Source organism: Chrysemys picta, chromosome 3, assembly GCF_011386835.1.
Source record: "Chrysemys picta bellii isolate R12L10 chromosome 3, ASM1138683v2, whole genome shotgun sequence".
NCBI classification, from domain to species: domain Eukaryota; kingdom Metazoa; phylum Chordata; order Testudines; family Emydidae; genus Chrysemys; species Chrysemys picta.
Genome location: NC_088793.1, coordinates 134,663,749 through 134,677,719, shown reverse-complemented (window position 1 = coordinate 134,677,719; position 13,971 = coordinate 134,663,749). Strand labels below are relative to the sequence as shown.

General features: G+C 43.5%; 2 protein-coding genes across 5 annotated transcripts in view; one reads left to right on the top strand and one right to left on the bottom strand.

Moving 5' to 3' along the window:
• The window catches only part of ACTN2 (actinin alpha 2), a 108,923-nt gene extending 104,138 nt beyond the window's left edge, over positions 1-4,785 (bottom strand). For both annotated transcript variants that reach the window (XM_065589059.1, XM_065589062.1), the window contains exons 1-2: positions 4,595-4,785; positions 3,097-3,273 (exon numbers count right to left, since the gene is read on the bottom strand). The gene's annotated coding sequence lies outside the window, so the exon portion shown is untranslated. The remainder of the gene's footprint in view (positions 1-3,096; positions 3,274-4,594) is intronic.
• Positions 4,786-4,906: 121 nt separating this feature from the next.
• HEATR1 (HEAT repeat containing 1) overlaps positions 4,907-13,971 on the top strand; it is a 54,596-nt gene continuing 45,531 nt past the window's right edge. Inside the window, exons 1-7 of one of the 3 annotated variants that reach the window (XM_005291185.4) lie at positions 4,907-5,060; positions 5,765-5,917; positions 7,799-8,015; positions 9,014-9,155; positions 9,666-9,767; positions 11,060-11,200; positions 12,241-12,452. In XM_005291185.4, the coding sequence (XP_005291242.2) occupies positions 5,776-5,917; positions 7,799-8,015; positions 9,014-9,155; positions 9,666-9,767; positions 11,060-11,200; positions 12,241-12,452 (956 nt within the window). In that variant the 5' untranslated portion in view covers positions 4,907-5,060; positions 5,765-5,775. Of the gene's footprint in view, positions 5,061-5,255; positions 5,412-5,764; positions 5,918-7,798; positions 8,016-9,013; positions 9,156-9,665; positions 9,768-11,059; positions 11,201-12,240; positions 12,453-13,971 lie in introns of those variants that run through there. The other 2 variants (XM_005291184.4, XM_065589058.1) reach the window with 2 other exon arrangements.

The following is a 13,971-nucleotide window of genomic DNA, read 5'->3' as shown; positions in this document are numbered from 1 at the left end:
AAATTTCCACTGTGGATGATACCTAAAAAATTAAAATTGTAGTCAAAAATATTCAAAAGTAACTAGTGATTATGGGTGTGCAATCTGAGACATCTTAAAGGGGCTTGATTTTCACAGGGTGGGTGCTCTATACTTTCAGAACATGAGACTCATTTTAGGAGTCAAGCTGAGCACCCAAAATTTGGGGCACACAGAATCCAGTCATTAATGAAAATTTTGACCTTGAAATCTGAATCTGCAACCCTTACTCACATGGATAATCCTTACTGACACTCACATTCAGTGGGACTACTCGTGTAAACAAAGGCTGCAGGACTGACACCTTAATTTGTATTTGTTCTGCTCTCCGTGATAGGACAGAGCTAGGACAAACCGCTTCAACTTCTTGTTCCATGTTTTGAAATATCGAGTGACTAAATTTCTTCATCCCCTGTCACCTTGCTGACAAGCTGCCCATTCTTCCAGAGCATGGTGGGGACATGCTTAAAGAATAGCTGGTTTATTCCATGAAGTTTATCTACCAACATGTTTACACATTAGTCAGGCAAAGCTGAAGAAGATATCAGCCAATATTTTGGAAAGATTGTTTCAGCAAATTAATCTAGTTACTGCTTTCCCCACAGCATATTGCTTGAAATTTGATGAACACGTTGATTAAGGTAGCACCACCTATTATGAAAGTTGCCAAACATTTATCATTAAAAAGCCCTGTTTTCAGTAGCTTATGACTTTGCTAAACTTTAAGCACATGGGCTGAAATTCTACATGCTGGGTGTCTCCCTCAATTTCAATTTTTTTTCCAGAAAATTTCAGCTAAAACAGTTTAGCCGTTTCCAAGAATGAGGCTAGCGAAAGATATGCTGTTTTGCCCTTGTTAAAAAAAAAATCTAGTAAGCTTCTCTTTGAAAAGCTCTAGAGTTCCATTCTTTGGAGCAGGGACATGAAATTTGGCCAGGGGTGGCCTTTGTATCAGGGATGTGCCTTTTGCTGCCTCTGTGAAAACCAGTCTAAATTTGGCCAAGTTATGAGTCTTGCGGGGGGAGGGGAGAGAGGGGATGACAGTTTGCATATGCGTAGTAGAGACTTGCTGGAGCTTCACGTCTAAATTCCCTCTAAATTCTGTTTGCATTGAGCGTGTTCCAGCCCAGGGCTGAACTGGACTTTCACTACAATTGCAGCTCTGGGCTCCTGCAGGCTGTGGTGAATCCAAGCACCTAAAATTTGGGCAAAGAATTTCTCTCCTCTGTGTTCTTAATGACACCCCTTCTAGACCCAAACATTAATCAGGAAGCTGCCTGATTCAAAAGTAGAGAGCCAGACCTACTGGGACAAGGAGCCTGGGACTGACTGGGCAGAGACGGGGACATGGTCAGACTGTTGTAACTTTTCAATGGGGCAAGCACTGGATACCTTCCTCTCTCCTTAGTGACTCAAAATGAACCATAGGACCTTCAAGAATGAAATATGTTGGAGCAGGTAGTATCGCCTATGCTGAACTTCTAGCTCAATCTCTCTGCTGACCAGTTATGGAAAAGTCTGAGGAATCAGACAGAGACTACTGCAGTTGAAGGAATGAGAGATGGTAATGGTTTGAACAACCAGTCTGACAAGAAGGACCATTATTTATATTTAGCACCTATAGATATAGAGAACACTATTTCTCTTTCATGGAAAGAACTGTGGTTCATCCTAACCCTTCGAAATATCTGGCAACTGGCTGGCTGGGTAGTAAATAGAAGCTCAAACAGCTGTGTCCTAGGAATGGACAGCTGTACCATATGAGATCTGCTGCTGAGCCATATGTTGTGAACACGTGACCACTGGTTGCTTGGATTACTGGTGGGGTGAAATATGGTTTTGGGTACAGAGGGCAAAAAAAAACTAGAAACCTGAAATGTTATATTATAGAAGACCTAAACTACATAGTAAAGTTACATTCTTCACCTCTTTCCCTTCAATTGCTGTAATTTATATATTGTTTCAGTGACTGTAAGTGGCATCTTCTACTTGACTATGTCCAGGAGATAACAGATGTGTGCCAAATAAGAACAATAAATCTGCCATTCAAAGCTAATCTATACGCAACAGACTACAAAAAAAAATCACCAACATTTTTAGATACTTATACATAGCACAATAAAAGGCAAAACAAAATATATTCTTCAACTAGATGTTTACCTTATCTTGCAGGAAATTTACCTGTTCAATCCATTATTCTAGAACATGGATCAGCTTACAATTCAGTTATCGTACTAACGATACATACATTAATTCAAACATGCACAACAGTTAACATGCACTCTTGCTTTCTAAAAAACTTCTGCATATTTTAGTAACCACAAAAATTGATAAGAAACATGATAGATGTTAAAGAGGTTACAATCCCTTTACCACAGAGGTGGGCAAACTATGGCGCGGGACCGTCCTGCCTGGCCCTTGAGCTCCCCCCAGCTCCTCCTCTACTGTCCTCCCCCTCCACCCCCCCGCAGCCATAGCTCACCATGCCACCAGTGCTCTGGGCGGCGGTGCTGCGAGCTCCTGCCGGGCAGCGTGGTGGCGGGGCTGGCTCTGGCCGGGCAGCGCGGCTGCCAGTCCTGCTGCTTTGAGCAGCATGGTAACGAGGTTGGGGGCGGGGTGGATAAGGGGCAGGAGGTCCCTTGGGGCAGTCAGGGGACAGGGAGCTAGGGTCAGTTGGATGGGGGTGGAGGTTCTGGGGTGGGGCGGTCAGGGGATGGGGAACAGGGGCGGTTGGATAGGTGTGGAAGTCCCAGGGGGGTCTGTCAGGAGGCAAAGCTGTGGATAGGGGTAGGGGCAGTCAGGGGACAAGGAGCAGGGGGGCTTGGATAGGGGGTAGGGTCCCTGGAGGGGGTGGTCAGGGGACAAGAAGCAGGGGGTTTGGATGGGTTGGGAGTTCTGAGGGGGGCAATCGGGGTGGGAAGTGGGAGGGGCAGATAGGGGGTGGGGGCCAGGCTGTTTGGGGAGGCACAGCCTTCCCTACCCGGCCCTCCATACAATTTGGGAAACCCCGATGTGGCCCTCAGACCAAACATTTTGCCCACCCCTGCTTTAGCATCTCCTAAAAAGACTCATTATTACCTTGTTATCCTGTCAAATTTCAGAAGCTATTCAGGGTCACATTCAATAAGCAATGGCCTTGGAAATCTCATAGACATATAGGGAATACAGCGGTGATGATGATTAAAGTAGGTAGCACTTTTCCTTCTGTGACAGCACTGTTTTAGTGCTCCAAAATGATCTGGAGATAATGTGCTGCTGCAGGAGAAACACAAAAATAAGATATTAGCTACTTAAACTCATTAAAAAGATTCTGACCAATTTCATCAGAGTAGGGTACATAACTCGGACATCCTGGTCAAATTCTAACTTGAAGAGTTACTTTCTGCCTACTTAAATTCCCTCTGCAGTTTTAGCAGAATACGTATTCACAGATTCCTCTCCTCCATTGTTGTGCATTGTCATTGCATACTCTTAAACAGCTGTTGCATAATACCCCAGAAGTGATTGCATTTCAGATGCACAGATGAACAGACTCCCTCTTTGTAGTTTGAAAGTCAGTACAGTTTGTGAAATGCTTGGGGAGGAAAGGGATGGTGTAAGGAAAGACATTAATAGACATTCTCAAGAAAAACAAGGAGTCCGGTGGCACCTTAAAGACTAACCGATTTATTTGGGCATAAGTTTTCATGGGTTAAAAACCCACTTCTTCAGATGCATGGAGAGAAAATTCACCCATGTATCAGGAATGAGATCAGCCTTCAGTTGCTCTTTGTGGCCCGAGTCCTATAAAGTTTTACACACATGGTTGACTTTACACATGTGCATAGTCCCACTGAAGTCAGTATTAAAATTAAGCATGTGCATAAATCTTTTCTGGATATGGGGCTATACCTGTATTGGTTGTTTGCGTTTACATTGCATGGCAAGTTATTGTTGCCTAAGGTAGCATTAGTGGGCAATAAATTTGTCATTGTCTTAATTGTAGAGGAAAATAATTTCACAAAAATGTTCTCAGACTTTCAAAATTAAAAAAGGAAACCATTTCCATTGTTTGAATTTTGATTTCCCCCATATTTCTCCCATTTTATTACAAAACACTTTGGCTTTGAGTACATTATTCCTGAGTGTAACAAATAAGGGTTTTTAAATGGCCAGTGGCATTATATTAAACAGCACAGGACCTTCTGAAGCCTTCTGGTATTAAGAGGGGTCATTCTTCAGCATTGCCAACCCCAAGCACTCAAAAATCAGGAGCCACTATTAAAAGTAATGAGATTTCACATTAATAATTATTTTCAGTAGGGCTTAGAAGCCCCTGCTGTGCTAGGTGCTGTACAATCACAGGACAAAAGACCGGTCCCTCTCCCATGCAGCTTACAAGCTGACGAAGTGGAAAGCTTACATTCCAATACATCTGTTAGTCTATAAGGTGCCACAGGACTCTTTGTCGCTTTTTACAGATCCAAACTAACACGTCTACCCCTCTGAAGCTGAGGAAAGTGAACATTATGGGTTGTTCTTATTTGCTCTCTGGTCTTGGGGCCCTGGGGCTTCACAGCTGCAATGGTCCCCGCACCAGCACGCGAGCTGGAAGTTTGCTTCAAAACATCCCGCAAGTTCCTTCTAAATGACAGAACTAGCCGCGAAGCCTCCCGTCGCTAGGGGCGCGGCGCCCCACAGCCAAGGCGGAGCAGGGACCGACGCCGGCTTAGACACAGCGGACCCCCGGCAGCGCGGCTCAACCCAGCCCCATCCCGCGCAGTGACTGCACGCAGGAGGCTCGAACGCTGCGGTCTAGACTGCTGGGCAGGTCGCGCGCACTCTGAGCCCACTCGCGAGCGCCAAACCCCGCCCAGAGCTCGTCACTTGACTTGCGGCGCGCATGCGCAGTCTCCCAACAGGCGGTGCTTTTTTTTTTTTTTTTGGCCCCCTTCAGCTCCATCGGTTCCGGGTCAGAGGTGAAGACGCTTTACGCACGTGGCTGGGGGGATAGGTCGTCTCGCTTCTCTGCATTCCAAGGCGCGTGCGGCGGGAGCGGCTCGGTAGGGACTAGTCCTTGCCCCCCAGTCGCTGTAGAGCCGCGGCTTCCCCTCCCCCCCGTGAGACGGGCAGAGCCAGCACCCCCAGCTCCCGGGTGCTTGGGTGCGGGGACCCCCCATGAAGCTCGGCCAGAGCCAGCGTCCCCTAGCTGCGCCCACCCTCCGCCGCGCGGCAGAGCTGGTGCATGGAAACGCCCCGGGCGCTTGGGCAGAGCTTGTGCTCTGGGAAATCTTACAGCGCGCTGGGCCCGGGGGGCGTGTGATAAATTGTTCTGTGTAGAGGCAGGGGGGTGGGGGTCACCGGGAACGCAGCAGTGTGAACATACAAGAACTTGGTCCCCGTTGCCCCCCATGGTAGGCCCGTTTGTGCCCGCACGTGCCCATTGAACGCGTTGGTACCCCCGGCTGAGCTGCTGTGTAACGAGAGCTGTAGTCCACGAAAGCTTATGCTCTAATAAATTTGTTAGTCTCTAAGGTGCCACAAGTACTTCTGTTCTTTTTGCGGATACAGACTAACACAGCTGCTACTCTGAAACCTAGCCTTTAGTTAGGCTCAGCTGTTTTATTGTCGGTAAACTCATCAGGCTTTGCTGAAAACCAGAAAAAAGAGTCTCCTGTGAGATCAAATGCAGTTTGTTCCAGGGTTGCTTTATTTGTGTGTGGTGAGTTTTATTTTATTTATTTTAATATTATGGCTTCTTCCACAGAAATATAAAACATGACATCCCTCGCCCACCAGCTGAAACGGCTCGCTCTCCCTCAGAATGACCCCAGCCTTTTGTCTCGAAGTGAAGCAGCATCCTTACTGTTTGATTGCAAGGAAGCTGCCAATATTGACAGAGACACCTTCTTTGCAATAGGTAAGTGTGACTATAGGGACACCATCAGCTTAAACCCCACATTTCTATCAGAAAATGTTAGGATCTTCTGCTGTTGTGGGTAACACTATGACTGAAAGTGGTTAGAGGAAAAACGATTTTTTTGTTTTGTGCCTTTGAAAGCACTTTGATTTAGTTAGTTTCCTCTTTCTCTTTTATAGTCTCCCTGGTTGTGTAGGTCTTTCCCACTGGAATGTAGGAGAGTAAAACTTCTTAAAATAGAAAAATGTGTTTGTAAAACCTCAGACGTTACTAGAGAGATTGGGGAGCAAGTGTAGTACCTGAAACTACTTTTAACCTAGTTTATTAAACTGACCTCATTTTAACATGACAATGACCTTTTAGCTTATCACAATCTATATCGGGGGTCGGCAACTTTTCAGAAGTAGTGTGCCGAGTCTTCATTTATTCACTCTAATTTAAGGTTTCACGTTCCAGTAATATATTTTAACGTTTTTAGAAGGTCTCTTTCTGTAAGTCTATAATATATAACTAAACCATTGTTGTATGTAAAGTAAATAAGGTTTTTAAAATGTTTAAGAAGCTTCATTTAATTTTAAATTAAAATGCAGAGCCCCCCCCCCCCCCCCCAGACTGGTGGCCAGGCCCCAGGCAGTGTGCGTGCCACTGAAAATCAGCTTGCATGCCACCTTTGGCATGCGTGCCATAGGTTGCCTACCCCGACCTATATCTAATGTAGCATAGGTATTTCTAAGGTATCTGTTAGCTTTGTATTTAAGCACCAAAGGAATCCATGTATTTCAGTGGTTCTCAGGCTTTTGTACTGGTGGCCCCTTTCACATAGCAAGCCTCTGAGTGCGACCTCCCTCTTATAAATTAAAAACACTTTTTTATATATATTTAAAACCATTATAAATGCTTGATGCAAAGTGGGGCTTGGAATAGAGGCTGAGAGCTTGCTACCCTGCTCCCCCCATAATAACCTCATGACCCCCTGAGGGGTCCCGACCCCCAGTTTGAGAACCCCTGATGTATTTGAACATTTGGTTCTCTCATGTCTCCCTCTGTTTGTTGGTTTCCTTGCTTTACTTGCATCCAGAGTCACTTTGCACTGAGTTTGTAGTATTTACAAGCCTGTCTACAATAATGAAATAGTTTTTTTTATTTTATTATGCTGTAAAAGGAAGAACTCATTTGCTATATACACTGTTCTTTGCATCTCTGTATCTTATAGATCAGAAAATACTGTATTTTAGTTTAGTTCTAAAAAGTACTTCTCATTTCTTATGCTTGTTTGTTGGTGAAAAGTTGTGTTGTACTTTTTCCTCACCAATTTAAAAACTGTCTAAATGCAGCAAAAGCTCTGCTCCTAGACATGTAGAAAATTCCATGTTGGTTATTCTGCTGTATGTTCTGTACATAGTAGACACTTAATACTTTTTACTATTGTTATAGCATTTTGCTCCTTGTAACACTCCTATAATGCAAGAGTGATAAGTACTGATTTTACAGATGAAGAAACTGAGGCAGAGGGAGGGTATGATTTGTCCAGATTCACAGATGAAGCTTTACTGTCAGAGCGGGGATTAGAATTACAGAGTTATTGGTTTCTAGTCCTGTGCCCAGATCTCTAGTGAGCTATGCTTGCCTACTTGGATTGTCATATCTATCTCTAGTATACAAAATCTACTTCGTGTAACAGTATGACCTTACAGTTATGGGAGGGGGGAAAACATTTTACTAGAACAGTTTAGTTTGCATGACTCATTCAATGAAGGTGATGTACAGGAGTGCAGTATGAAATATTGCAGACTAATGTTGATGATTCTTGGATGGGAAGGAGAAGAATGTTTTGAGGTAGAGAACTGTTGTGTTTAAACCATTTTCACATACTTCTCATAGGGTGCACTGGCCTCGAAGAGCTGATGGGGATTGATCCTTCCTTTGAGATGTTTCATTCTACTTTGTTCAGTCTCACATCAAAGGGCTTGGAGCGCAGTGTTCAGACTAAAGCAGTAAATGAGCAGCTGGATGAGAATATTTCATCATTCCTGATTCATCTGTCTCCTTACTTCATGCTTAAACCAGCACAAAAGTGCCTGGAATGGCTAATTCACAGGTAATCAAATAAATCACATGCAAGTCAATAGATAAGTTTATGAGTAATACATGTTTTTTTTTAGAATAGTTTGGGTGTGATTTGGCCCTAGTTTCCTTGAACTACAGGTCAAATCCTGGCACAATCAACTCAAACTTTCATTATTACTAGGCAAGATAAGGTTAGTTCCTTGCAAATCAGTATATGGGTCTGTTACAGGAGAACTTAACAAGGGTCTGTATTCTCTCTGGGACCACTAAAGATTCCATGGCATTCTATGTACGGGTTTGTCCGACTGTCTTTGACCAAAGTTTCCCAGTTCTGTGGTTGGCTCTTCTGGGATGGAGCACAGCAGCTGCTGCATTTTGCAGGAGGTTATGATGCATTTATTTGATAACATTCAGAATGAAAGAGGCTATGTAAAATTGATGTATTTTCAATATAATATGTGAACTCTGTGCAATATAGTCTAGTCTAATAGTATAATATTTTGGTATGTGCTAAATATTTTTGAATTCCAAGGAACTGAAAAGAGTGGGAGAGAAAATGGACCAGATATTTTGTGATATGCTACTGTCCTTATTTACATAAGATGATTGCGGATATAGAAAGTAGAAAATACTTCATAACACTAAAGCATGAATGGCTGTTGCACACGCATCCCTTGGGTTGCAGAATTGCTCTGGCCTGTCTTATGCTGAAACTCAAACTAGATGATCATAATGATCCCCACTGGCTTTAAAATCTTTGAAAATGAAACAGCGTTTGTTTCCCTTTAACTAATTAGGGTAGAAAGATAATTTCCCTGTGGGCAGGTTATTCCATAACTGCTGGGTGCAGGGTCTCCTGCTTCTTCATCTGAGCATCTGATCCTGGATGCTACAGGACCAGATGGACTTCAGGCCTGATTCAGCATAGCATTCTATGTTTAATGTTTTTATTTTAAATCTGTGTTGCAAGAGTAGTATGTATGGACCTCGTGCTATGAAATTTCTGATTGTGTTTGCTTTTTTCCTTAGGTTTCATATCCATCTTTACAACCAGGACAGTTTGGTTGGTTGTGTTTTGCCATACCATGAGACTAAATTGTTTGTGAGAGTTATCCAGCTGTTAAAAATTGGAGACCCAACTCATAAATGGAATTGGTTGCATCCAATTCAGGTAAAGTAGCTAAAAGATACAGTTCAGAGGATGTATGAGAAATAGTACTTAGTGAGGTCCTGGTCCTGATATTGTATCTATTAACATGCCCCCTCCCACCGCGTTTGCAGCCCCATGGTTGTGGGTCTTGGCTACAAGATTCTGTTGCAGGAATGGGGCCCCAATGTCCACATGTTGTTCCTGATCTCTCTCTTTAAGGGAAAATTAATTATAGCCCTTGTTTTGATAAAGAAAAAAAATATTTTTATTATTAGTATGTTTGCAGTCAACTTGGAAATATATATTTATTATTAGTACATATAATTTTATAAAATTATAAGGGGAAGAAACGAAGTCCAGTGAGAGGAAACCATTACTTATTTCAATTTAAATCAGGGTATCAGTGATCATTTAATATGCTTTGGAGAGATGAATGAAGTCTGTATGTGTGTATGTTTGATTTCACTTTAGAATATTCTTAAGTGTATTTATATTTTTATATCCCTTTTCTTTGATTTTTGTCATGGACAGAAACCAGGAGTCCCCCTTGCTAGGGGTGCTTTGATTACACACTGCTACAAAGATCTGGGTTTCATGGATTTCATTTGCAGTCTGGTGACAAAATCTGTAAAGGTTGGTAAATTCTTCTAGTTCTGTTGGCCTGTGTGTGTCTCTTCCCCCTCCCCTCTTATGTATGTGCATCATGGTGTGCTGTTTTTGCACGTTTTGATTCGTGTAGCGGTAAACACACTCAATACACAGAAGTGTCTGAAAATCTTTTTTCTTTGAGCCCACTCTTATTTACTGAGATATTAAAACCTAATAGAAATTAGTGTAATGTTGTCATTGGGAACAATACTGAAAATTCTATGGATCAGACCATTGGTCCTTCTGCTCTGATGTTTTGCTTCTGGTGGTGGCCAATATCTGAGGCAAAATTGGAAAATCCCAAGTGGGAGAGACAAAATGAAGTTAGCAAACTGTGCAGTGCTGTATATACAGTGGGAGGTGAAGGGGAGAAGGAGCTTTAGCTGAAGGAGGCTGTGGCAAAGGAAATTGTTTTTTGGTTAATGCAGGAAATTGACTGATGTGCTAGAGTGACTTCACAAGACTTTTACTGTAATTTTTATGGAGAAAGCTGAGATGCTTTTATTTTATATATTTAAAAAAAAAAGCCACCTGATTCCTGCCACTCTATTCGCAAATAATTTTTGCGCTTGGGCACCTCTTTTCATAGGTGTCATGGCTATTTTAAGTGTGTGCTTTGAAATGTTAACAATAGTTTAAATTGTGGGTGTTAGACCCATTGATCTCAGGGTGGTAGAAAGAATCATAGTTTTCAATCACTGGCAAAAAACAAAACAAAAAAACCAATAGTAATAAAATCTTAGAAGAACGATAGATGTAGCAGTCACAATTCCTTAAACTTTTGGAATATGCCAAAATAAGCAAAATGCAAATACAGTGGATTCCACTTATTAGCAACTTCTCAGTTCCTGACAAAGAATTGCCGTTATAAGTGGCAAAGCAGGTTTACCGGGCTGCAGCCAGGAAAGGGAGCTCTGGGACTTGCCAAGCACCATCCATAGGCATGTTTGCAGAGTTGAAGCTAGAAAAGGCACGTCCCAGTGCTTCCTTCCCTGGCTGCAGCCCTTCAAACCTGCCTGCAGTCAGGGCCTTTCTTCCAAAATAGTTCAGTCAGTGGCATGCCATTGCCAGTATCCAAATCCCATGAACAATAAAGTCAATAGGACAGGATTGGTTCCTGGTAAAATGTTGCTATTAATCAGAAGTTGTTAATATCAGAAGTGCTATTAAGCAGAATCCTGTAGTAACAGGAACTCTTAACATGAGACCTTAAATATTTTATTTATGTTTTTGATGATCTTCCTAATGCCTAAGTAACTATTTCCCCTTCGTTCTAGATCTTTTCTGTGCATCATGGTGGCGTCTCTCAGTTGAGGGTCCTGTTTACTTTTTATGCCTCCACTATTGTGTCTGCTCTTGGGGCTGTAGAGAAGATAACGGACACCATAATCTCCAAACTGCTCCCTTACATACAAAAGGTACCCAGTATTTCATTCTCTTGCATGATACAGTGTGGCTTATTTTGCCAACTAGAATCCTATAATTAAATTCCAAGAGGGATTTTCACCCTGGAATAAATTAGAAAAGAGACTAGGTAAACAAAACACAGCTCACTTTTCTGTGTTCCTGTTGCTGCTTCTGCTGACTATTAAAGATGTACAATACGTGTTGACCTCACAATCCTGCGTGATGGAGCAAACCTTGACCAGTTCAGGGTTGCTATTGTTGGACTGCATAGGGAGCTGTGTCTGCCTGGCTTTGATCTGATACACTTCTCATAATACAGCACTTTGAGGCTGAGGGAGTCTAGATAACTATAGCTAAGGCCCTCCCAACTTCACGGCTGTGAAAAACGCGTCGTGGACCGTGAAATCTGGTCTTTTATGCGTTTTTACCCTATACTGGATAGATTTCATGGGGTAGGTCAGCCTTCCTCAAACTGGGGGTCCCGACCCAAAAGGGAGATGTGTGTGGGGAGGAGGTCGCAAAGTTATTGTAGGGGGAGTGCGGTATTGCCACCCTTACTTCTGCGCTGCCTTCAGAGTTGAGTGGCCGGAGAGCAGTGGCAGCTGGCCAGGCACCCAGCTCTGAAGGGAGCACCCTGCCAGCAGCAGCAGAGAAGTTAGGGTGGCAATACCATACCTCTCCACCCTTACTTCTGCACTGCTGCCTTCTGAGCTGGGTGGCTGGAGAGTGGTGGCTGCTGACTGCGGGCCCAGCTCTGAAGGCAGTAGCGCAGAAGTAAGTGGCAATACCATACAATGCCATCCTTACTTCTGCGCTGCTGCTGGCGGCAGCTCTCTACCTGCTTTGCTACAGTGTTAATGAGCATATGTCGTCTTCTTCTCTGTCTAGATTTGAGGTTTAATTAGCTCACTAAAGCTTTAACGTGATGAAAAGGGGATAATGCACTTGCATTAATGTTGCCCAAATAGTATTCCTGTACCGTTATTTAGACAAACTGTTTTTAAACTTAAACTTGGCAGAAGTGCACTTTGAATTCTTTCTCTCTTGGTAGGGTTTGAAATCTTCTCTAGTGGATTACAGAGCTGCAACCTACATGATCATCTGCCAGTTGGCAATGAAAGTGACAATGGAGACCTCCTTGGTGCAGTCCTTGACGTTACAGATCAGCAAGAATTTGACAAAAACACCTTCTCTAGCCAGGGAAGGGCTGGCCTGCCTGCTCGTTCTTCTTCAGAACCAAAAGGGAGAGGGTCTTGGGAAAAAGTAAGTATACATGAGTTGACAGATTAGCTCTTAATAGTTGAGTCCTAAAGATGGAAACTAATGATATTTAAAAGGATTCTATTATTACCATAGGGTGGTCACACCACTATAGTTAAGGTTGAGATTACCATACTGTTTAACAGTCAATATTTCAAAGTGCTCTAAAATCCACTTGCGTAATCAAGATTGTTTTGAAGATTTCTGTGCCTCGTCAGGGGTAGAATTAGTGGTACAAGTTTGAGGTCTTTTTGTCCAGGTGTTGCTCAGCTATAGTCTCTCTACCCCCTCTCTCTCTCCCCCCTCTCCTCCGGAATAAGGTGCTTGTAATATTCAGGTGTCAACCCCAAAAGCATGAGGAGATTAGCTTGAAAATTGGTATGCCGCAAGAGGGGCTAGGGTAGAGTCCATAGTGCAAATTTGGGGTAATTTGGTCAGTGGTTTCCCGAGTTACAGCCCCCCTAAAATGAGCTGTTTATAATATCATGTTCTTACTTTTTGATGCAGAGTTAAGAAGAATTTTTCTTGAAATGTATAGCATGGGCTGCTCCTGGAAACAGCTGTTGACCAGTTCAAAAATATTTCTAAAGTTTCTGCACCCTAGAAGCTTTATTGCTAATGCTTACTGATCTGTGAGAGCTATTGTGTACTCTGTGTTTCACTCCCTAAGGAGTTTCTGGGGAATGTGTTCACATGGTGGCTTAGAGGAACAAGCACTTGAGTGCCAGGGCCATTAGTTAGAATCCTCTTCTCTGGAGTTCTGCATTCGGAGTACATTAGTGCTGTCAACCCACCTTTCCCTTGGTGGGTGGGACCATGATAATGCTCCTTTTGGAAGTGTTAGTAGTGTACGCAATTCTGAGGAATTTCAGCATCTACTCATCTGCCCAAGTCCTGCCCTGGGATAGTTTGGTGAGCAAGACTGTGTCCAGGATGTGAAGCCTGGCGTGGGGGCAGAATGATATGGAGGAATTAGTTGCCACATTGCAGATGATACCGGAGAGGCCAGTGCAAGAGTTCCAACCAGAAATGAATCCAGTCTCTGGTGGGATAGGCTTGCTGAGCTCCTGCTGGGCACTGGGAACAGACATCCTTGGTGCTGGGCACAGGCACACAGTGCTCATGCAGTATGGAAAGCTGGTAAGAGGCATGGTCAATGTGTGGCACAGCACCCAGGCACTGAGGTGGGAGTGAGAATATCCACTCAGATGAATGGAGCAGTTTGCAACGCTCAGAGCTATTGTTTCAGGCCTCATTCATCACCAAAAGGTGTCTTCCTTTAATCTGAGCACATCCCATTGAGATGAGTATGCCACTTCACACCTCTGCAATCCTCTTGCTCCCTTTCCTTTCATATCAGCCCCAGAGGCCACTCAGGACAGGCTGCCACCCTGATCAAAATTTCAGTGTGTCACCTCCCTCCTCATAGGCCTAGAGTGGCAGATTTGGCCCGGCTGCCCCTCTGTCATGACAGAGGGACAGCCAGCCAAATCTGCTGCCTTAGGCAGCTGCCTGGTTCACA